Source organism: Colossoma macropomum, unplaced genomic scaffold, assembly GCF_904425465.1.
Source record: "Colossoma macropomum unplaced genomic scaffold, Colossoma_macropomum, whole genome shotgun sequence".
Lineage (NCBI taxonomy): Eukaryota > Metazoa > Chordata > Actinopteri > Characiformes > Serrasalmidae > Colossoma > Colossoma macropomum.
In genome coordinates this window covers 6,103,651-6,129,549 of record NW_023494804.1, presented here as the reverse complement: position 1 = coordinate 6,129,549, position 25,899 = coordinate 6,103,651, and the positions used below count along the sequence as shown (strand labels likewise).

Genomic DNA, 25,899 nt, shown 5'->3' with positions numbered 1-25,899 from the left:
TCACATCTCAACCATTTAATTATGTTAAATTTATGAAAAATTAGTGGGGTTCCCCTTTAATAACTCCACATTCTTTGTAGCAAATGTTGAATGATTTAGACATGCAGTTTACGTGGCAGTAACTGGTGTAAGACCCCATTACTTTTTAGCTACATTAACTTCGTAGCGCCAGCACAAAACTAAAGAAGCAAACTTCAGACGCCAACCACGTCTCGGCTGATCGATTACATTTGTGTAAGGAGAAAATTGTGTACGTTTGAAGTTTTGTCAGACTATCCCTTTAAGTGAACTGATTGAGCTGTCCTTTGTGTGTTTTCCATATTCATTTGTGTCTCTGATGAACTCTTTTCTACCACAACATCAGACTCACTGTCATGATTTCTGCCCACATTACCTAATGTTGGCAGATTAACCTATTATACAATATTTATCTTGGCCAACAGTGGTATATTGTACCTCCTACACACTGTAGCCAAGCTTTGTTGTCATATTAGCACTCATATTCAGCAGAGATTTATAAAAATATGTACAAAGCTGTCCATAAAACCTGGACTCCCCTTAATACATCCATGCTGTGGGTGTCGTATTCCATTGGATGTCTCTATTTCTCCCGCTTTACCAGGTCTGTTATGAATTACCATGTCTTTAAAGATCTTTTTCACCATTTCTTTCATTACTGACCCATTTTTTATTTATTTTTAGCACTGGAATTTCTCCTTCAGGCTCATGATAGCTTAATTAAGGTTATGCACAATGCCTTCGAGACATGATTTTTAAATAAAATAATGCTGTCCGTTCTGATGACTGTACAGTGTGTAAATCAGAGGTTGTTTTGTTCTCTCTCTTTCGTCCCGTCCCCTGACTGTCAGCGGCGGAGGAGCGCTGCAGATAAATCGGTGCCATTCCAGAGACGGGATAATGACCGTTTGTCGCATCACTGGCTCTGTAATAGTAGTGGATGTGATGTGTAATGTGATGGTGGATGGTTAGGTAGAGAAGGAATCCACAGACTGAACAAGAAAAAGGGAATTTGTCCTTTGCATACAGGAGATCTTGGCTGTTCCATGCACATATTCTGGATTGTTTCTGGCAAAGTAGTGGGCTACACTTGCAGCCCTCTGCAGAAATAAATGGTTAAGATGTAAACATAGTGATTTAGAGCAGTTTAATGAGAAATGCTTCATTCTAGACAAATTGTTCACATTGGTGGTGATAGGAACCCAGACGTCTGAAGAGTTTAATGTCTCTAAAAGCTCCTTCACAGAAAGTCATTACAAGCAATGGTTATGAAAACACTGCTTGATGCCTGAGACGTTGTTTTATGATAGTTTTGAGAGGGCTTTGGTCTAAAATTTATTTTAGAATATAAATTCCTGGCGTAGTGGGAACATGTGAGGCAAAATGGTCCCCAGATAAAATGTGTTTTTTTCAGATTTACCGCTATTTTACCAGCTGTAGACATGGTGACCCCTGGTTCCTATCACCACCACGGTAAAGAAATCTGAGTCAGGAAGTTTCACTACAGTAAGCCATTTCACAACAAACCACTCTGAATGACTTTGCTCACATCTCAATAATCGAAACCTGCAGAAATTTGAAAAAAATTGGTGTAATTCCCCTTAAAGTAGAATAGAACTGTGTTCTCAGAACGAGCAGAGTCTTATAAATGTAGTGGCAAAAAAATTAGATTTTGGGAAACATTTTTCAAAGTTTCTGTATATTTCATTTGTTAATATGTAAACAAAGTCATTCAGAGTGGTTTGATGTGAAATGGTTAGTTGTAGAGAAACTTGCCAACTCAAATTTCTTTACAGTGGTGCTGATAGGAACCAGGGGTCACAATATCTGCAACACAAATATAGCCATTTTATTTACAATCCAAAACCACCAGTGAACCTACACGTGTCTACTGAGTTTTGTTAGTAATGTTGTTAATATTAACTAATATACTGATAATTCTGAAAAAGTAAACTTTCTTTGGGGACTGTTTTGCCTTACAGTGCATGTACCTCTCCACCATGAATGGACTGCCCTGGCCATCGTGAAAGAGTCAGACACCAGGCAGTGAATTCATAACCATTTCTTGTAATAGCTGTCTGTGAGGGAGCTTGTAGAGGTGGACGTCTGGTTCCTATCACCACCACTGTGAACAATTCTGACTCTAAGTTTCTCTAAAACTAAGCAGTTCACATCAAATCACTCTGAATGACTTAATATACATTTCAACCATTTAATTATGGAGCAATTTTGAAACATCACTGGAATTCCCCTTTAACTCTTAAAGGCTAGAAACGCATGTATGCGAATGCAAAATATGGTTTTGTGCATTACAGCTAGGGGCAGTATAGCAACAATCAAGCCTGCCACCAGCAGCTATAGATATTATACATAATATACAATATTTATACAATTGTACATATAATATGATATATCATCACCTTTTCATTCATACTGAACAAGTAAAGCAGCTTTTAATGCTCTTCTGTCGAGATGTTTAGTTGTTGTGGCTGTTCGATTGACAGTAGATCCTGTTTAGGGACTCTGATTTGACCTCTATCGCCCCCTTCAGTACTGAGTGTTTGTCCGCCACAGTAACATAAGAACACAGATAGAGTTTGTTCAGAAGAACAGTGTGTTTGTGCTGCGTTGGGCCACTTGAGTTGCATTTGTGTACTTGAATTAAGTATGCATACCTCGGGTCACTAGTAACCTTTGACCTCCGCAGCCTTAACAACTTACCTCACACAGTTTCTCCACATAAAAAATCTATTTAGGCTGACCTGGATATTTAATACTTGAATTTTCGTTTGTTACATTTTATAGAGTATTCATTTATCTATTTAATGTTTGGAAGTTTTGTCTTTTTTGAAGCTACAAAACTACAATAACTTTTATTAACCCCTTGAAATCTCAGGCTTATTGCATACTAAGGCTTACTGTTAGTAACTACAGGGACAAACTGGTTGAGCTATTCTTTGATTCTAGAAGCATGCAATAAAACGTTGGGCCTGCCGGCGGGCCCTGGCCATTTAAGGGTTAACAGAGGCCTTCAAGTTTCATTTAAAGGGCTCTTATTTTGACAGATGAACAACAAAATAATAAAAGATAACAGAATAGCTAAATGATATAAACTAAAAAAAAAGAAGAATAGCTAAGCAAGCGACAAACATCTTTAAATCTAGTCAATATATCTAATATTTCTCATTTTTGAGATTGCTGTAAGAATATTATAAGATGATTTAACCTATTTCTGTACATTTTCCTTGCACTTTTTATGTAGTGAAAGTGTCTTAATCCACTGACAGACAGACACTTTCACTAGACAGTTTCACACTGTCATGGCCGTCTGTAGACCAATTCTCTCACCAGTCAATACAGTCTATGTATGAAACGTAGCTGCAGAAAACAGCCCATTGTAAATCCACTGTTTTTGTGTTGTCATGAAAATTTTACATACATCCATCTATTCAGCCTACAGCAGTTAAGCCCCGCCCTCTCACCCTGAAGTCATAAGGAGCGTTTCAGTCCTGGTGGCTTTTTAAAACAAGGCACAACACAGGGTAGCCAGTGAGAACAGAGGACATTTGTATGAATTGGTCTTAATGGACCAGTAACAAAAACAGCCTCTTTTACTCTGTGGGGTTGAAAGAGGTTGGAAAATGGTCTTTTTAAATTTTACAATTTTAATTTTAAAAGAATTATGAGTTTTTGGTAGATAAAAAACACACAAATGCTGCGTGTGGACCTCTGGGAAAAAGAGTGGAACGTAGGATATGGGTCCTTTAGTTATCTCTCAAATGTGGCTCACTGAAACAAGTAGAGAAATTCTATTAAACGCAGAAGTTATTGCATCATTTTTTTTACATTTTTGACAACAAACAGAAAAAAAAACTGCAAACTGGACACTTGACAGAATGTACATGTAATGTAAGTGCAATTCATTGCGTAACTAACAATGTAATTAATGATGTGAGTGTGTAATAGTTATGTAATGTAAATTGAATGTATAACAAAATGACAGTAATAACTCCAGACTTCTAAGGGTTAAAGAGAGGTATTTCTCTTTTTTGTCTTTAAAGGTTCTGCTGATATAAGACCGATGAAAAACCTCACAGCCATAGCCGGCCGAGACACCTACATTCACTGCCACGTCGTTGGTTACCCCTACTACTCCATCAAATGGTACAAGAATTTCAACCTGCTTCCATTCAATGACCGCCAGCGGGCCTTCGAAAACAACGGCACGCTAAAGCTGCTGAACGTGCAGAAGGAGCTGGACGAGGGGGAGTACGCCTGCCATGTGCTCGTACAGCCACAAGTCTTTAAAAACCAGAGCGTCTACATCACTGTGAAAGGTAAAGCCCCTCCCAGTCCACAGCTTCAGAAGGACGAAGAAAAAATTCACTTGGAATATTTAAGAAGTACGGAGCCCTGCTGGTAACGTCCCATATAAAGAAAAATAATGTGTGGCCACACCGTATTAACGCATGGGAACAAGATCCTAATGCGTCGCCGCTCAATAAGGCGTAAGAACTAGTTAATTAAGTCATTGGCCACGACTTAGTAAGGCATGGGAACAAGATCATGCCTTATTAAGCTGTGGTCAAGGCTTAATTATCTCTTTCTCACGCCTTACTAAGTTGTGGCCACATATTAGGATCTCGGATACTAAGTCGTGGCCATGCATTTTTTTTTCCATACGGGAAGTCACCAGCAGGGCTCCATAAGGAAGCTATTAACCCATATGGAAATCTGATATATATGACAGTATGTGGATTTCAAATATATGACATATATGAGCATATATGAACTTCCTTTATGTACAACTTTACATAATTATATAATTTATATAATTATATAATAAATTTATTTACATTCTGTCATATATGGACATATATGTAACACCTATGCCAACTTGATTGTTTTCAAATATGGAGCACATATTTCAGCCCTATATCAATTTATACAAACATATATATGTGTAACACGTATATGTAAAAATACGTGATAGAAAACATTATTCATATAACGTGTCTACTTCGTTATGTAAGTTTTTTTGTATTTCATTTTGATTTTTTGCTTTAAAAATCTTTCAGTGTTTGTGTCAGCCATACATCAGAGACACAGCATGTCTGTGATCCATATTTTATGTATGTATGTGTTCACCTACCTATGAATCTGTCCAATATTTGATACATATATATATACATATATATATATATATATATTTATGCTATGCATGTAGTGTATGTTTATATATATACACATATATATATATATATATATATATTACACTACTGTATCATCACATATATTGTGAAATATATGCCTAACCCTTTATTATATATACGCATATATGGCCCTATCAGATTTCCATAAGGGAAAAGGGCAGTTCATCTGAAACAGCTAATGTAGCAGTGAATGGCCACTAGTTAGCATTAACATCCTGCTAAATCAATGCCTACTACCTTCTATTCATTGTTAGCCATGGTAGCATGTTTGGTCTGTCTGTTTCTTTATGATTCACCACTGAAAATATTTAGAAATGCATCAATAAGGCAAAAAAAGATGTCGAGGAAAACAAATAATGTAGTAAATAGTCTTAATTCATCTTTTTTGGCTAGAAATGAATCAGCTAACTTTTCTTCATTATTAACAAAGTTATTATGCTAATAATGTTTCTGTGACACGTTCACTGAGGGAATATTGTGTTTAATTTTCATTTATCTTAAGTATCACATTTACTGGAAGGCAGTTTATCTATGTAGGTATTTATGAAGTTTATGTTATGAAAGGCTTATGTAGCTGTCATGTAGCCTTAAGAATGCTGCCTTTCGGTAAAGTGTTGGTGGCTTTGTATACTTTTTCTTAAAGGGAAAAAAACTTTATTATTACCTCAAGTCTTTTCTGGTCCTCCTCAGTGCCCCCCTTCATCCAGCCCTTTGAGTTCCCTCGCTACTCCATTGGCCACAGGGTCTTTGTGCCCTGTGTGGTGCGGTCAGGGGACCTGCCCATCTCCATCGACTGGGAGAAGGATGGAAAACCCATTAATGCCAGCCTGAATGTCACTATTGACAAAATTGACTTCACCAGCTCTTTGCGCATCTCCAACCTCCAGCGAGTGCACAACGGCACGTACACATGCATCGCTCGCAACGACGCCGCCGTCGTCAAATATCAGAGCCAGCTCATCGTCAGGGGTAAAGAGTAACACTGACTAAGAGTGAATTTCAGATGGTGGAATTTTGGTAATATATCATGTCAGAGACTGATAATTTGCCCTCTTTCTGTAGTTCCTCCTAGATTCAAAGTCCAACCCAAAGACCAGGACGGGATTTATGGGAAAGCCGTGATCCTGAACTGCTCTGCCGACGGGGAACCCCGCCCAACGATAGAGTGGAAGTATTCGAAAGGTAAATGAGGTTTGCCTTACTTACTGCCCATGTCATCACTTTGTTTTCCACACAGAACCACCATGACCTCTATAAAACAGAAAGACCAAGCTTTAAAGGGGACTTTCACTGATTTTTCCAAATTTCTAAATAATTCAATCAGTGACAACAAACTGACCAGTGAACTCTTTTGAGTTTTTATATGTGAATTTTGAAAACTGTCGTAAAACAATGTCTCATCATGCACTTACCTCAAACCTTGCTGGGTTATTGACAAAGAGTGAGTGCCTTTACATGCACTTAATAGTCAGATAACTGCAGAAAATCAGATTTGTTAGTAATCCAATCAACGTGTTTACATGCACTTGAGTAATCAGATAATGGGAAAACTCCGGGTCTACATGAGTCAGGCAGTGATCAGATTTCTGCTTTGCAACCAGCCAATAAACTCACAGAGGAAGACATGATGTAAACGTAAAGTAAAACTCAATTTTATTTTAAAACATTTACCTGAAAATATAAAGATACATCATCTAGAAGATGAAGAATAATTAAATCCTTCATTTTGTCAAACATGTATTTGGTTTCAGCGTCGCTTCTAAAGTGTTTTGCTGCGTCTCACGGCGACGCTGCTCGCTTATTTCCGGTACCAGCTGTCTGTTTTCGCACCTGCGCAGACTGAGAAATCTGAAAGAAATCAGAGTAAGAGTTTATATGCACTGAGAAATCTGATTACTGAGCTAAACTCTCCTAATCAGATTTCTTAATCAGATTTCTAAACCTTACTCCAGTCTAAGAAACCAGAGTGTGCTGTTTAAGTGACCATTTAAATAATCAGATAACCACAGAAATCTGATTATGATCGGATTATTGAGTGTATGTAAACACACTCAACGTCAAGTGATATCACAGCCATCCAACAGCATAACTGTCCTCATTTTCTCTTGGTGAATAGGTTGATCCACCCCCCCCACCACACCCCCATGGCTCTGCATGATGGTAGCCAATGTGGATGCCTGTTAGCTGAAGTAACAGAATTAGCAGTTAGTGTTCTCCTCCAAGCATGTTGAGATGTCCAGTGACATTGCATTAGCAATAGTTTGAAAAGACTTGGTGTCACATCACTCGTTGTAACTTTGAATAGAGTTTTGCGATCGCAAGAGCTGCAATTTTAATTATATCGTATGTTATTCAACATTGTCTAAGCAAATGTTAAAGTGATTTATATTTAATGTAAAGCTTGTGAACTGGCAGTCTGGCACACTACATTCAGCATTCAAGCAAGAAAAAAACGAATATGCTGGTCTTCTTGGTGAAGAAAAGGTCTCTCGCTCTCACACTTCACTAGCAGTGATTATAACTGTTTTGACTGAAGCTCTGAACTCTTCTTCAGGTGCCGGAGTGCCGCAGTTTCACCCGATTGCCCTGAACTCCGGCTACAGGATCCAGCTGCTGGGCAACGGCTCGCTGCTCATAAAGCACGTCCTGGAGGAGGACGCGGGCTACTACCTGTGCAAGGTCAGCAACGACGTGGGAGCCGACGTCAGCAAGTCTATGTACCTCAATGTGAAAAGTAAGACGTCCCGCTTTGCTGAATATTTTGCTTATTATTTATTATACCTTCATCACTGTCTGAGTTAACCTTTTAAGACCTCACCCTGAAAATGGTATAAAGTATGTTTACCTTTGGCTGTATCTTCAGCACAAATTTGACTCCTCAGTTGTGCCACTTACGTGCAATATATAAGATGAGAAGAATGTACAAAATTAAAAAAGAACTGGAGGTATGAGGTTAACATTGCTAACAAACACTAGAGCTCAATAGTCACCGAAATCATTTCTGAAAAAATACATCACCAAAACTTCTCTCAACCCTCTAAAACTGTAGCCAGCTCTTCATTAAGGTCACACAGACTTGTTGACTTGTTGATTACGCTGTATGACTTACTGTAAACTATAAAAATCAACACAACTTCACAGCTATGGGCAGCTGAACAACACCAGTATTCACAAATCACTCTGACTCCTGAGATGATTTTGATCATTTTTATAGCTGACAGTGAGGCATACTGGGTCCTAAACCACACTGACAAGCCTCCACAACCTTAACAAAGACCAGAATGCTTGTTGAGAGGGTTGAAAGAAGTTTTAGGGTTGTATTTTTACAGAAATGATTTAGGTGACTATTGAGTTCTAGTGTTTGTTAGCGCCATTAGCCTTGTAGCTATAGTTCTAAACTGAAGAAGCAAAATTTGGATATCAAACTTGGCTGATCGACTACATCTGGGGTAAGTGATTTGTCACTGAACCACTTCTTTAAAGACGAGTCATGAACTCAATATTAATTAAAGATCTAGATCAGGGGTCGCAACCCAAATGTTAAGAAGAGCCTTTTTGTCCTTTCAACAAAAATCAAACTACCCAGAGCCACAGCATTTTGTGTCCATTTTACCATCTTGGCTGTAAATATGTCTCAGTATGTGCTGATGTCCTAGTATAGGCTAAAAAATATAATATGATTGAAAACACAGACTTACTTTGCTCTGCTTTAAGCTTTAGCTCAGCTATAGCTGCTTTTCTCACATCTCCAGCAGGAAACGTTTCCACAAAAGTAGAATAGTTTCTTGTAAAATGTCTCTCAACTTTCGACTTTTACGAGGCTGAAGTCGCTTCTCATTCGCCAGCTTCTTGTTAAATGATGCCTGAGGCACCAGAATATAACTGTTTATTACATAGTAAAACAGCATCATATCAAGCACTATAAAGCACCTGGGAGAGGATCCGTGCCAATTCTAAATGTCCTCCCCCGAACAGACTGACCAACAGCATATATATATGGTTCTTGTTGTTGAAACAGGAGACAGAGCATATGGTTCTTTTTAAAATGATCTCATCTATTTGGACCTAAGAAGAAGGGAGAAAGTGAGAGGCCCCCCTTCCTATGGACCTTTAAATTAAGGGGCTATGGACCCAGAGGCCCCCCCCGGTTCACATTCCTATCCCCTGCACAAACAGAGCACACAGGGCACTCCTAAATACTTGGAACTTCAGACATCAGCTTATACTCAATGTTAAGAGTGTTTTTACCTTCTTCTATAAAAAGGTTCCTTTCTAAATACACTTCAAGTTTAAGACCATCTCTTCTTAAAACTGTGTTGAACGATCAGCAGAGCTTTATTTTACTGCAAAGAAGATTATTTTATTTTTACCTAAAAATCTAATTCAGCTGTGGAGCCACAACAGGGCAGTAAAAAAGCTGCATGTTGTCGACCCCTGACCTAGACAAATGATTCCTCTCTGTTGTTACTGGATTTCTGAATTGTTTGCCTAATTTCTGTATTATTTCTTCAGAAATGTGTAACTTTCCCAGATTAGAAACAAATGGGCTCTATCATGCAAATCCTACGTGCAAAATTCAGTGTAGAACATTGAAAAAAAAAAAGAAAAACATGGCATTTATATAACAGGACATATCGTAAATGCCTGTGTCCTTATTTGGCTGCTGTCTTTCTTTGCATCTTTATTCTCTTAGGTTTGTATCTACTGTATTATTCCAGTATATTCCACGTTTTCCATTGTTTTTTTCCATGAACAATGTTTACTTCTTTGAAATCAGTGGAGATTTGTGCTTTTGCAAGCATGTTTTGTTCTTCTTCTCAGCAACAGTAACTAAGGAAAGCTACACCCTGTGGTTGATGTTGGTTGGCTTGGTGACCCTTAATGTTTTGAGTAACCTTGTTTGCGTGGCTTTCCAGGGGTTAACGGTTCGTATTCCATAAAGGTTAACTGAGGCCACTGTGTCATATAGGAAAGAAGCACCAGTTCCAGGCCAGTGCAGTGGAGCTTCTGCCTCACTGAAGCTTCCAAAGCAGCGCGTTTGCCCGAGACATGTGGGTCTATCCGCTCAGTGGCCAAACTTATCTCCCCTCCATTAAGCCTTCAGCTCAAGCAGAAGCTGTCATGTGGAAAAGCTAGCTTTGAGGAAGCACTAATGCTGTGTGTGTGTGTGTGTGTGTGTGTGTGTGTGTGTGTTTGTGAGCATATATGTGAGTGTGTGTGTATGTGTGTATATGTGTGCGCATGTGAGATTCGACACATAAAATTACAGTATAAAAAAATGGGAAAATGTGTGTAACACTGGAATAATGCCATATATATAGACACAGGAGGATGAGAGGGCAAAGGCCAGATAAGGGCAAATGTAAATGTCCTTTTTTCTTTTCCATATCTTAGGTAGAGTCACAAATATTTTTTTTCCTTTTAGCTCAGGGGTCTCAAACTCAAGTTACCTGAGGGGCACGAGCCAGATGGTGTTCTCTGAGGGGTTGAAAAAATAAGTGGGAAAAAGGTTATGTCACGATAAAAACTTGTATCTCCATAACAGTAACTTTACAGGAGGAGGAAAAAACTGTCTTGACTTTGAATAAGAGTTAATGGAACCAGTTTTTGCTAAGTACTTTTGGACCATTTCTACCTAATTTTAACACAATTTAAAGAACAGCTGTTTTTTTTAAATTATTAAAAAATGAAAAACAACAAAAATGGAGATACAAGGTTTTGGTCCAATGGTGACATGATTCAACCACATAAGGGCATCTTAGTCAATGTTTATTGGAAATTAGTCTGTCACTACAAATCACAATTACTACTACTACTACTGCTACTACTACTAATAATAATAATAATAATAATAAGGCTTTTAGAATATTGTTATTATTAGTATTAGTAGTAATATAAGTCAATAGTGTTTATTAAATAATTTAGTGTTAAGTCAAATGAACTTACATTTAACAGTATAATTAAACGGGTCTCTTATTTTGAAAGCATCGGCATCCATGCTGAATGTGAATGGAATTATTGTGTGTGAAGTGTGAGAGCGGTTAATTCTACATTCCCAGTAGATCTGTTTGATAATTTCATTCATTTTTTAATTGTAACAGGTTGTATCTACTGATATGTAATGAATGAATCCACAAAGGCAGATTTAAGTAACTATTCTTCTGAATTTGAATAATAGCTAAACTAGTTACAGTTAAATTACAGTCATGTTGGCTCAGTGTGCAGCATTCATGCTGCGTCAGATTTTCGTTTGAATGGTTTGTTGAACTATTTCTACTAGAAACGGTTGATTAGCAGCTATGCTATCGAGCGTGATCGCTACTCCAGATGTGGTTTTGGTAACTCTTGTAGGAAAGCAACCTGTAAGCTATTAAAAACTTAGCTAGATTAGCTGACAACATCAGTTAAATTAGCTACTGTGCTAGCTAATAAACATGATATCGACACTATATGCTAGTTAAGATTTTTTTTTAAGTTATTTTGCCTCTTTACTGCATGTAGCACTTCATTCTGTCCTTCAGACTGAAGGTTTTTCACAGATTAAAGGCTCGTGTTTTGAAGCCATATTGAACCCAATGCATAAATTAGCATATATTTAAGCAGTTTTTGTTTTTTTTCTCATGTTATCATAAGTTTCAAGTCTGATTCAAATTATAAGTCAGTCAACGCGTGACTCGAGTGTGACTGTGCCTCCAGTCCGAGTTGCTGACTCGAGTCCTCATCTCTCATGTAAAATTCTGTCATTGCAACATACAGTGTGCTGCAGCTGCGTGCTGCTACGGATGGTTAAAAGGGTCAAACTAGGAAAAAGAGTTAATGATGTTTAAAAAAAATTGTAATTTAATGTGTTATTAATGCATTAACAACACAGACAACAGACAACAGAGAATGAAGGAGCCAAATCAGGACATATATATCGCTGTTGTCGGAAGAAAACCTTCAATCTTCAAAATGGTAACTTTACAGGAGAAGGGAAAAACATACTTTACTTTTAATGTAAGTCAGTGGAACCAGACTTTTTTCCAAGTCATTTTGTGATGTTTCTTTTGGTCCATTCTTCATGAAATTTATATACAATGTAAAGGACAACAGGCAATTTTAAATTACGTCAAAAACTGAAAAACGACAAAAAATGGAGATTGGAAAAATGGAGGTTTTCTTCCAACAGCAGCGATATACAATCATATGCAGAAGCTTAGGTGCAATTGGTTGAATTGCATTTAAGTGAAAATAAGATCCTTTACAGAGAACAAACTTCTGCATATTTCAACGCACAGTTACTGTTTACTTGCTGAATTTACTCTATTGGGGAAAATTAAACATAAAATTTAGCTTAGGCAAAAGAAAATTTTTATCACTTCAGTGTATTTATCAAAATCAGCAACATGTATCATTTAACCGGCATTTCCATAAGGCTGTATTTATACAATATAAAAGTCAGTTTGTTTCTTAGTCAGTTTTTTGTTTGAGTTCTTGTTACATTGAAATTTGCATTTAAGATTTGTGAGTATGAAACGTTTTCTAGGAAATTCATATTTTAATTTGATGAAATTGGCACATTTTTAAAGAATTAGACTAAAATGTGTATTTAAATTTGATGGAATTTACACATTTCTGAACAAATAATTCAAAGTGTTTAATTCAGTTTTTATGAAATACACATTTCTGAACAAATAATCCAAATTTATAGTTAAATTTGTATCATTTATTTCATTAAATTTGATGAAACTTAATCCAAATTTATAATTTAATTTGATGAAATTTACATATTTATAAATGTGAGAAGTGAAATTATGAAATGTGCATATTTCTAAGGAAAAATCCCAAATTAGTTATTAATTTTATAAGATTTACACATTTCTGAGCAAATAATCCAATAATTTGGCTGCCATTTTACATCCTTCATGCATTTCTTAAAGCTTTCCCAAAGAATGCTCTAAAACGTTCAACTTTCCAACACCCAAACAATCATATTTTTAGCGCATTCTTTAAATATTTTATCACGTCGCATGATCAGCTCTGACAGAAAGGTGATGTACAGTTGGAGTGTAATGTGCTGGCAAAATTAGCCTTGTTTTAACGTCACTCTATCCTGTTAATCCCTGTCTGCTGCCCCTTTGCAGAGGCCATATTCACAGCTGATCACTCTCTGATGTTAGAGGGGCTTATTTCCCAGCACAGCCCTTATCAAGCTGCAGCAGAAGCTTCCCTGCAGAGTCGTTCTTCATGTGTGCCAAATGCAACCTCTCTCTCTCTCTCTCTCTCGCTCGCTCGCTCTGCCTCTTTTGAATATACAGTAATGCGACACACATATTCACACATCCTCGTCCAGCTCCGCGTCCTTTCTGTGATCGATCGGGCTGGCAGGTAAAATGATGTACTGTGTGCGTGTCCTGGTGCGGCGGGTCCCCGAGGTGCAAAGCTGTTGTTTTGATTCACTGTGCTCTGCTCGTAGTAACCCGAGCCTCCCTGAGCGCCCGGGATCCGTGGCTGCTGTGATCCCACCGTGCTCACCTCAGCTGAGACCCTCATTAAGCACTGTTCTCGTTTACTATCAGCAGAGAAAGGGATGGTATCTCCCCCTTCTGGACAGAAACAAACCAATGCTCAGCATTTTTAGGGGCCCAAGCACTGAAAATGCTGGTGGTGTAACTACTGGCAGTGCAGGTAGAGTAATTGCACTGGGGCCTGTAGTGAAGGGGAGTCCCCTAACATCTTTTTTGGGCCACTTAGGCAGTTTTGCATCCTAGAAACATGGGTAGCTGACATAGCTGGGCAAATAAACAATTACACTGTCCTTGTCATTTTAAAATGTTCTTATGTGTGGATCATTCTTTTATTTTTGCACTGGGTCCGTAAGATCTCAGTGGACGCTGGCTGGAGGCCTCTTGTTTTTATTTTGTAAAATAAGGACTTGATGCCAAAAACTGAAACTGAAAACCAAAAAAGCTGACAGTGATTACTGTGTTTGGCCAATGAGTTACAGTCTTTGCACTTTGGTGCTGTCATCTTTTTGTCGTTTTGAAAACTAAGGATACAGATGGCATATGTATGCTAGCAGGGACTTTCCTTTCTGCTTCTTTTTTTGCTTTATTTGTCATGTTTTCAGGTGGTCTTGAACCTGTAATGGAAAGTTCTTGGGTGTTGTAGCTCCTCTTCATACTCAGCATAAAAATCATATAAGAATAAAAATTATATATAATAAAAATTATAAATCACTCAATGTTTCCCATAGAAACTGTGAAATGGTTCCACGCGGCCAACAACTTGCTTCCGTCTGTCGAAATGTTCTACTGTTCTATGTAAAGTTGCCCTGTAAACAGTCGTCACAGACACATTGACAGGCAATCATTGTTTATCAGTGTCAATTAGAAGTCATTACGGCAATCGTGGCCATTAAGGATGCCTCATAAAGCTGAAGCGTTTACATAATGGCAGGCCGTATTGTTGGGCCTTCTCCTATAAGTCCCTCCTCCTCTTCCTCTGTGCGCTGGTTGGCCTCTGCTGGGCATCGCGGTGCGCCTCATTCTCCATGCAAAGCCCAATGGTGCAGTAAAGGGTATCAGCAGAGAATAGCGAGTGCCTCCACTTAACCAGTCATCTCCCTGTTTACCCCTGGCGAGTAGAGCCCGCGCGGGGCAGGGTGCTGCTGTACAGACGCATCACATCTCCCCACTGACCCAGTCAGGCGCAGCAGCCGTGGCCTACATTCCCAACCCAGACAAAATGGGGGATGATATACGATGCATTCAGCTCAGGACTGAACCTATAGGTGGCCAGGACCAGAGCCCCTATATACCAGACACGGAATACACCATTAAAGTAAGACACTACAAGGGAAGAGGGTCTTTTTTTAGGTCTCACAATGATTTTTTGCGAGTAGATGATATTCTTACAACCAGGGGTCAACATTGCCCATTGCCAGGTAGGAACTGGCATTTCCGTATATTTGACAAAAACAAATAATCCAAATAAAATATGGGAATCATAAAGCTGCACTGTGTAAGATATTTTGGTTACAATTGAAAGAATTAGCATAACTGTGTCCGGACAAAAAACTCTAAAATATGATGTGAGTGCACTGCTGTGTGGAGTCGGAAGTTTTTTAGACCAAAAAGAAGGTCGGGCTCGATGTTTAGGTCTCAAATGCAAAATCAATATTATTCTGATGCAAATCATGTAAATCAAATGTAAATGTTAAGGATACATCATTACCATTTTTTCAGACTGAGTACGAATGCATTTTTTAGTACTCGCTGATGCCGATGCCAATACCATACTGAGTAACCTACGTAGAATTAAGTAATTAAGTATGCTGTACATTTGAGTAGACCACTGTGTGCAGACAAAGCCTATGATTGATATGCTCACACTGTATGAAAACACCCCGTCCGATTGACCTGCTACATGAAACGCAGCCCTTACAGACAGTTCTGTCTATGGACAACTATCAACAAAGCTGTTTTATTCAAAACAACATGCTGCGCACACAGGACTGAGCACACGCACTGAGAAAGTGAGCTATAGCAGCTTTGCTAACTTGTACCACACTACGGACTGAAACTAAAACCAGGCGCTAATGTACACAGTATGACAATGCGGTCTCTCTACAGCCTATTTTACAAAGACAATTTGAAAAATCAACATTGTGAAGTCTATATGTCGCAGTTCTATTCAGTCAAATAGAGTAAAGTCGGCATAAATGGATTTTGGTAGCAAATATTTTCACCTTCGTTTGGTTGACTTTTTCGTCTCCATTTTGCTAGCCTACGTATCTCCACCCATATTCGGGAAGAGGTGGTGATTGTGTTTGTGTGTGTTTAAAAATGGGCTACAGTCACACAGTGTATGTCTGGCGGGACTGTGCTAGAGCAGCATGTTTAGCCCCTTAAAATCCCAGACTGATTACATACTGAGGCTTATTATTCAGTAACTACAGGGACTTTAGTGCAGCTACAGCCGCTTCACTGACTGAGCTATTCTTAGGTTATAGAATTGTGTAATAAAACCTTGGGCTTGCCGGCGGGCCCTGGCCATTTAAGGGGTTAAACTGACCAATGACTTGCTGTCTGACCGCCACAGCATCAGCAACACTTCACTACTTGAGCAGAGCCTCTATCACTGCCAGCTTGAGTTGTTGTACATGACATGGTATCAGGTGGTATCAGATGATTGGTACAAGTATGAGTAAACGAGCAAGGCATCAGGCTGATACCTGATACCAGTATTGGTATCGATGCATCCCTAATAAATGTTATTTGTTGCATTAATTAACTAATTTTGTAGTTAATCGTGTATTTATGGTAGACCTCTTATGGTCTATCACTGATTCCAAATACAAATCCATTTTCATCAGCTATCCAAGTACATGATGTCTTTTTTGGATGAAAGTAACCGTTATTTTACACTAAACGGAGGTATATTCCCCGACTCTGCCTCCTCCACTGATATGAACATGAGTGGCGTTAACTGTGCTCCTCTGAAAATCAATTCTGGATGTTTGTTCTATTCTTGTCTTCCATTGACAGCCCCCTCTAAGAGCTGGGGGAGAGAGAGAGAGAGAGAGAGAGAGAGAGAGAGAAGGAGAGAGAGCGCCGGCAGGCCGGAGCTGGTTGGCATGGTAACATGTCCAGGTGAAAGGGAAATCTTGGTGGGGAGGGGAGCAGGACTCTCAGGGGAGTGGAGTGCAGAAAACAGGCAGGATTCCCTAAAGAATGGATGCTAAGCAGAATCCACGGACTCCCCCCACACCTCCGTGCTGCAGAGTAAGGGACAGGGCTGCAAACGTTAGTCAAGAAAGTCGAATATCTTCTGCTTTAATCTTGTTGACGATGTTGATTGTGGAGAAAAAGTCGCCGCCTTGTTTGAAAGTGATCTACTGTTATATTTTGTTGTCCAACCCTAAATGCACTTGTGCTGTAGTTCAGTACAGAATAGTGCTGCAAAGATAAGTCAGGAAAGTCAAAGATCTACTAGTGAAATTTTATTTGTCCATAATTCTAAAATGTTTGTACTTCATCTTTCATAGTTTGGTTTAGTTTAAGAAAGCAGATTGCTCTCATCCACTGTAGCATCTTTTCCGGCCACTTCCTCCTGGGAGGTTCTATAGATCTTTAAAGGTTCAATTCCAACTCACTGAACCTTCACTGAGGACTAAGAATATGAGGCAGTGAATCATTTTTTTGTGTGTTGTTACACCAATCTTGTTACACCAGAGGCTGCCCTCCTCGCATCAGAGACTAGCGTTAGCTTTCCAAGCAGACTAAAGCAGTTTTATACACAACACAGGTTCATTATCAGCAAGTTTAGAGGATAAAGACTCAAATCAGAGGGAGTGAAGTTGAGTGTCTGGTCTCAGAGTGACTGAAAGAGAATCTAAACTGTTCTGTGGTGTGTTTAGCTAAATTATTAGCCTGCTAAGGAAAGCAAAATGGAGCAGATTATGCTAAACCAGTACTAGCATAATCGGTTCTATTTTCCCTGACAGCAAGAGGATAGTGGACCACCGATGGGCCGCTGATGGCGAAGCTAGTGGACCACTGGTGTTTTGCTCAGTGTTTTCACCGGTGATGTGGCCAAGCAATGGACATAATTCCACTTATCATCACTCGTTTTCCATTCACAGTCTAATTTGCTAATTTTTCTTTCCTTCTTTTAAATAGTTATACTTTGTAAATTAGTTTAGTAAGTAATTTTAATCTAGCAGTGTCGGCAACAACATTTCTGTAAAATCATTTTATATCAGGCCCAGTCATTATTTTTTTTTTCTTTCAGTTATTTGTATTGTTAGTCTATGTTCAATTTCTGAAATAAAAGGCTATATACATTTCAAATCTGTTTGGGGAGATTGAAAACTAGTTAGTCCTTGTATGCAGGACAATAATCTGGGTGGTCCGAGGGTGGACCAGCAGTGGGAAACAATTAGCGGGGTGCCAACCTTATCAACCTTATATATATTAACATATAAGAAGAAACTGGATGGATTTAGATGGGTGCCATATGAAGAAGTAGTTTAGGTAGGATTTATCACAATAAATAAATATCACAGCTCAAATTTTGTGTCCATTGACAACTAATACAAAACAATTATCACTAACAATGATCTCTCCAGTGTTATAAGGAATTCCCAGGTTGGAAGGAATCAGCTTCCGTGGTTATACTGAAGAGATGCTCTGAATTCTCCTCAGCATTCAGTTCTCAAATCATAGCTTTTAAGACTGTGTACATACGGGCCTCAGAGGCTTTACTTAAAATCCATATTTATTCAGCTGATAGTCCTGGGAATAAAAAATAGGTTTAATGAGCCAGCAAGAATCACAGATTCCCATCCTCTTACCCCTCTTACTGTGTGTGTGTGTGTGTGTCAGACTCACTGATGCACTGATACCACTTTTTCCCTTCCGATACCAATACCGATACCTGATCCTTTAGTATCAGCCGATATCTACACTAACTCTATCTAAACTAACTCACATATATGTCCTGATATTTATACAGCTACATTTTTAAAATGTTTTATTTTGGTAAAATCTATGTTCTGCATCACAAATAAAACCCACTCAGCTTGGCTAGATGGCTTTTACTTGTTGGATTATATTTATTAGATGCTTAAGAAAACTTATTTGTGTTTATTTACTATATGTATTTAGTATTTACTATTATATTAAGTAAATGTAAAACATCTTTATTGTGCAGAACAGTTAAATACAGAGCTGAACAGTATACAGACTACCCTGTGGTGTTTACACATCAGCACACAGCAGCTTCTGTGGCTCAAAATGTTGTTTCACATCCAAATTTCTCATGTCTTTTGCCTCAAAAGTGCGTCTTGCTAACTCGCGCTGCATCTCTGAGCATCAGCTTATGCTTCGTGGTAACGGTCATATGTATCTGTATCCCCATCACCGATGCCGATACTGCGTTTATGTTTTACTGATACAGTACCGGTATCGGTGCAACACTAGTAGTAATAATTGGGATAACAGGAGAACGCTTTCTTTTCCAATCAAATGGGTGAATGTTTGGTGCAAACTCCTAATACTAGGTCACTATCTTTGGTGAAATAGAGGTAAGCATCAAGACATTCTTAGTAAATTATTCTGAAATGCCCAACATGTTCTTTCGAAAATATCTCAATAAAATGTCTCATGAAAGTGTAATTTATTGGAGTAACAAAGTGGTAACTACAATCAAACTCGCCAAATTTAACGACACAGTAGAACTATATTACGGATCATTGCTTTGTTTTGCAGCCCAGATTCAGTTTCATTTCTAGGTAATAACAAGGTAAAACTATACAGGGTATATATAAACATATAGATATACACCAATCGGGCATAACATTCTGACCACCTCCTTGTTTCTACGCTCATTGTCCGTTTTATCAGCTCCACTTACTATATAGGTGCACTTTGTAGTTCTACAGTTACAGACTGTAGTCCATCTGTTTCTCTGCATACTTTGTTAGCCCCCTTTTACCCTGTTCTTCAGTGGTCAGGACCCCCATGGACCCTCACAGAGCAGGTACTATTTGGGTGGTGGATCATTCTCAGCACTGCAGTAACACTGATGTGGTGGTGGTGTGTTAGTGTGTGTTGTGCTGGTCTGAGTGGATCAGACACAGCAGTGCTGTAATATAGTAAGTGGAGCTGATAAAATGGACAATGAGCATAGAAACAAGGTGGTGGTCATAATGTTATGCCTGATCGGTGTAGCTAAACACTACAGTGAAATTTAGGCTTAGATGTTACTTAACATGCTGTTACTCCAATAATGATCCAGTTATGAGATATTATAGCTGATTAATACTTAGATGTCACCTCAGAGACTGTAATCGAAAGCATAACTAGTAATAGGAATACGGCACGCTTACCACACACACACACACACACACACATTATCTTAGCCACTTATCCCTCTGGGTCACGGGGGGCGCTGGAGCCCATACCAGCAGTCACTGGGCAGGTTTACCAGTTACCACTTATTTTCCTCATAGCACTGTTGACAGTGCTTTAGGTTTTGTAACAACATCACAACACCTTGTATCTAGCTAACTAGCATTTTTGAGACATTTATTTATACATACATGCAGCTTACATAACAAAATGTATAAATAGCTAACTGCAAAGTTAAAAAGTGTAGTGAGGATTGATATATGAATATATGATGAACTGTCCAGACCAATCCATGTGTAATGGGTTCTTTTCTTTGGACTATAGATTCCTTGCCCTCCTGCTTCATTAGCGCCAATCAATAGTTCTATTAGGCTTTCTCCCAGTGCCTTAAGGGCAAACCATTTAAATTCTGTTGTCAATGATCTTCATTCACATGCAGAAAATGAAGCTTCACAATGAGGCTTCACTTTTCATAGTGCTTGCATGGTATTAATACAATTCAATATCATGATATTTTCCATATTTATCGCAGTATCAGGGGATATTTAAGTTTGCAGTAATAAAGTTAATACTGGTTTTCTATGCTAAAGGAAAGGTGAGCATGATATTTGAATTTGTAAAGCATTATTCGAAATATATATGAAAAATTACACCTTCCACCCCCTCAAATCTGGGACTTGGACATTTGGCATCTTTTTTTTCAGTTAGGACTTAACTTTGTAACTTTATCCATAAACCCCAGATAAGAGAACAGTTTTACTCAAACATCCTAACTAGACTAAATTTCCTAAATACTGTCTACTTAGGATAAACCCCAATTCAGTCATTTTAAGGCAACTGTTGCAGGCAGTAAAACATTAACTATTACAGGCAGTTCACTATAATAGCATAATGACATTACATTGATTTATATTACGAAACAGTGGTTTCATTTATGATTTTCTTTTCTAACATTGTTTTAACATTAGCACAGTTGGCTAAAACGTTTGGGAAATGGAAACTGAAACTGGAGAGCATCGATGCTCTGATGAACAGCAGGGGGTGCTCTCACAATGTTCATAACGTCCTTTTACATTGGTAACGGTAGCTGTCTGGCTAACTAACTTACATTTTAAACATTACTTTGATTGCATGTTTATGTTTCTGCTATGCAGATATCATTCATGTCTGTTACCAAACAACCTGAGTTGATTGTCGAATTCAATTGAGTAGGTTAAGATTCCCTAACTTGAGATGAGATGCTGTAAGATAAGATAAGATTCCTAAATTAAGATAAGATTTGCTTCTGTAATATGAATTTGTGGAGAATCTGTCAGATCTTAAGACAAAAAGATTGGATGTTCCTATAATGCAGACCCAGGTATAAGTAGGCTGCCAGTGCTAAAAGGTGCGGCCTATCCGACTGTGTACACATCAACCAGAATACTGAATTCACATAAACACAACCAGCAGCCTTCACTGTGAAGCATATGTCTGCATTCTAGGCTAAAGCATACTGCCATAAAAGAGAACGCACCATTTATGTATTACAGTTAATGACTTTAAATTAGACATTTGCTGATGTTCTGAAAAGTTCTTCCTAATGAAGACGACATAACCGAGTTAGAATCAGATACCTGAATAGTACAAAGAGGAAAAACAACACAGCCAATTTAGTAACCTACACCAAAGCATTCTAGGCTAAAGCATACTGCCAAAAAAGAGAATAACTATTTATGTATTACCATTAATGACTTTAATTAGACATTTACTTTGACGTTCTGACGCAGCCAATTTTAGCCTTTGTAGTAAAAAAGCACTGTAAGTACCAAATATACAGGCCACTGATGACAACAGTGTTGTTTTTTGCTTTGAATAGGTAGAAAACAACATACTCTACTCTATCAGGGATAAGTTCTCAACATACTGGTATAGACAATATATTGCCCAGCACTTACTACTCCTGTCTTCTCTATTATACAGTCTGTTAGTGAATGAGTGGAAAAGATAGATCAAAAACAAGACTCTATAAATGCTAGGACGGTCCTGCCCAATGACAGAGTGCTGTAGTCTGTGTTAGATCAGAAAGGGTGACTAGATCTCAGGAGGAAAATTCAGCTTTTCCTTCAGCGCCCATCTCTGCTGCCTGTAATTCTGCTGGATATTAAAGAAATACATCAACGTTGCAATTATGTAGTCATGATGGAGACAGCTAACAGCCTGGGGGGGAGCTGCGATCGCAAGAAGCTGCTCGCTTGTTTTCTTCAGCAATAAATACAAAATAACCTTGACAGGCACATGGGACGGAAGGCCAAGTAGGCCCGTCCTTCGGATTTATGAATGCAAACTGCATGATAAAGTATCATGAGTGGAAAAAGAAAATACTGATCTGTAATTAGCGCCTATAGTGGCAATAGCAGAACGGCCTTGCTCACAATGTAAAATAGCACAAATGTGAGGAATCTTAATATCACAGTTGTCCCTCATGATAACATGATAACAGACATAATAATAATGGGTAAAAGTCCCATTTCTTTTTTCTTTAAGCCTAATGAGAAACTGTAGCTCCCGATTTGCTGACATTATCATTTTTCATCAAATCTGACCTGATCATCACCTACGTTTTGAGTTCATTTTAAATCATATTTAATTTGTCTGCAAGGTTAAATGTCACATTAGCCAGGTTTCCATCCAGCTGTTGAATTAAATTCAGGCAAAACTGAAATGTTGCAGAAACTCTGTGAATAAGGCTTATCCTTCAGCTCACTCCCACGTTTTATTTACTTTTATGGCTGTATTTTAGATCATAATAGCTCAGAGCTCAGAACACATTGGCTAACATACAGCTATAATTTCCATTATGTGACCTCGACTTTATGTCTGTTCATCATCTGACCTGATCATATAAATTTTTACTCAAATTGTGCCATTTTATTCAATATTTGCCATTTCCATCAAATCTTTTTATTCAATATGTCAAAATCGAATGGAAATTTATTTTTAAAATAGATTAGGCGAGAAATCAGATTCAAAACCTACATCCAATCAGAAGCCATGCATCTTCCCTTACTGCTGTCAGCCATTCTTATTTACTTCAGGCTCAGTTTGGCCTGAATAATTTTTGAGAAAAAGCACCTTTGTAAACCCCCTTTACTGTCCTTATCTATAATGTATCAGTTTATTGTCAATGTAATTAAGCTATTATTAGCATGGTTGGCCCTGCTTTCTTGGTGGGTCACTCAGTGATACTACCCGTCTGTTACAGCTGATGTGACAGAACTGGCAGCCAGTGTTCTCCTCCAAGCGTGTTGATCTGTCCAGTGACGTTGTATTTGTGGCAGTTTGAAAACGTGTGGTAAAGCTTCACTTGTCTCGGAGCACATACTTGTCTTCACTCTCCCAGCTTGGTAGCCTCATGTGATTGCAAGTAGCTAACAAGTAGATTTGAACACAGTTAACTTTGGGGTAAAGAAAAGGGATTTCTGCCTTAAATTGAATGTTTGGCAGTGTTTGTAAGGATTGTTCAACAGAAGCCCTATTCGAGCTGGATTTGTTTTCAGGTCTGGTAAACACTGTGAAAGTTTCAAGACATACTGTTCACTCATCAGTCCATGCATGAATGTTTTAGTGATGTCACACAAACCAAGTCATTTGCATATAACCACATACTTAGCCTGCAGCAGTTTAGCTCAGCCCATTTACGATAAAGTTATAAGGGGTGTTTCAGGCTGTTAAGCTTGATGAGGAATGAGGCAGAATACAGGGTGGCCAGTCAAAACAGAGATCATTTGCATAGATCAGTCTTACAGGTGCAGAAAGCCAAGGGATAAAGTGGGGTTGGAAGATGGCCAGGTAAAAATGAACTATGACTGTTTTTGGTACATAAAATGTCACAAATGTTATAAATGGATTTCAGGAGAAAAAGTTGAACTACAAGAGTGATGTAGGATGTGGTCCTTTTAAGATCAAAACATCTAGTTAATGCTAGAAACAATAGCACTTGGCTTGTAAAGCGAAACTCATGTAACTTAACGAATGCTGGCCAACAGAACAGAAATCACACTGCTCTATGTGAGGTAAGTTCAAGATACACTATATGGACAAAAGTATTGGGACACACCTCTTAATTATTGAATTCAGGTGTTTAATTCAGTCCCATTGCCACATGTGCATAAAATGAAGCACCTAGCCATGCAGTCTGCCTTTACACACATTTGTGAGAGAATGAGTTGTTCTAAAGAGCTCACTGAATTTGAGCGTGGTGCTGTAATAAGATGCAACAAGCAAATTTTTCCCTCCTAGATGTTCCACGATCATCTGTGAGTGGTATTTTTGAAAAATGGAAACATTTAGAAACCACAGTGACTCAGTTACAGAGCGATTCGATGAGTGCTGTCCTCAGCGTAGTGCATAAAAGTCACCAATACTCTGCTGAGTCAGTAACTGCAGAGTTCCAAACCTCTTCTGGCACAAAAACTGTGCGTTGGGAGCTTCATGTCATGGGTTTCCATGGCCGAGCAGCTGCATGTAGCCTTACATCACCAAGCACAATGCCAACCGTCGGATGGAGTGGTGTAAAGCAGCCACCACTGGACTCTGGAGCAGTAGAAACATTCTGTGGAGTGAAGAATCACGCTTCTCTATCTGTCAGTCTGATGGACGAGTCTGGGTTTGGTGAATACCAGGAAAACATTACCTACCTGACTGCACTGTGCCAGCTGTAAAGTTTGGTGGAGGAGGGATGATGATATGATATGTTTTTCAGGGGTTGGTCTAGAACCCTTAGTTCCAGTGAAGGGAAATCTTCTCTAATGCTTCAGGATACCAACACATTTTGGACAATTGTATATTTCCAACTTTGTGGGAACAGTTTGGAGAAGAACCTTTCCTGTTCCAGCATGACTGAGCCCCAGTGCCCAAAGCAGCTCCATAAAGGCCTGACTGGTGAGTTTGGTGTGGAAGAACTTGGCTGGCCTGCACAGAGTCCCTGACCTCAACCCCATCCAAAGCCTTTGTGATGAACTAGAACGGAGATTGTGAGCCAGATCCTCTCGTCCAACATCAGTGTCTGACCTCACAAATGCTCTTCTGGATGAATGGGCAAAAATTCCCACAGACACTCCAACATCTGGTAGAAAGCTTCCCAGAAGAGTGGAAGCTGTTCCAGCTGCAAAGGGGGACCAACTCCACATTAATGCCTATGGATTTAGAACGGGATGTAATGAAAGGTTCTGCAGGTGTCCCAATACATTTGTCTATATAGTGTATTTCTTCATCACCAAAAATTCAGTAGATTACAGTAGACCTGATTTGAACTTGAGGATAAAGGAACTTCCGAGCTTCAATTTTAGTGATGAGGATCGTCTCCCAGTCGCCAAAAAAGAGATGTAGTTGTCTATTTTCATTTTATTACATTACAAATGACACTACAGGCAGATTCATATTAGATTGAAATCACAGTTACAGCACCTCCTCAGGTAAAACTAACCCAGCTCCAATAGGGCTATAGAAACAGCGGCTATTGATGAGCGTATCTGTTGGCGAGGCGCAAATAGGATAGGTCAGTTCCATGCTGTTCTTCAGAGTCCATCTGAAAAAAGCCGGAGGTGAATATGAGATGAGACGTAAACGGCTGCAACCCTTAACCTGACACATTCAATAACATCACACTTACGCCGTGCTGCACACGGACTCCCCAGAAGAGCTCTCTCTTTACACCCTTCTCACTGTAAAATGGCCGTTGTAGTGACCAGGGACACGAGTGTGTGCACAGAGGGGTCTGTGTTCGTGTGAGA

The 25,899-nt window shown here is 38.8% G+C and overlaps 1 protein-coding gene across 1 annotated transcript in view; it reads left to right on the top strand.

Moving 5' to 3' along the window:
- dscama (Down syndrome cell adhesion molecule a) overlaps positions 1–25,899 on the top strand; it is a 156,378-nt gene that overhangs the window by 90,521 nt on the left and 39,958 nt on the right. The window contains exons 8-11 of the mRNA XM_036595644.1: positions 4,080–4,355; positions 5,922–6,200; positions 6,294–6,413; positions 7,786–7,965. Coding sequence (XP_036451537.1) covers positions 4,080–4,355; positions 5,922–6,200; positions 6,294–6,413; positions 7,786–7,965 — 855 coding nt within the window. The remainder of the gene's footprint in view (positions 1–4,079; positions 4,356–5,921; positions 6,201–6,293; positions 6,414–7,785; positions 7,966–25,899) is intronic.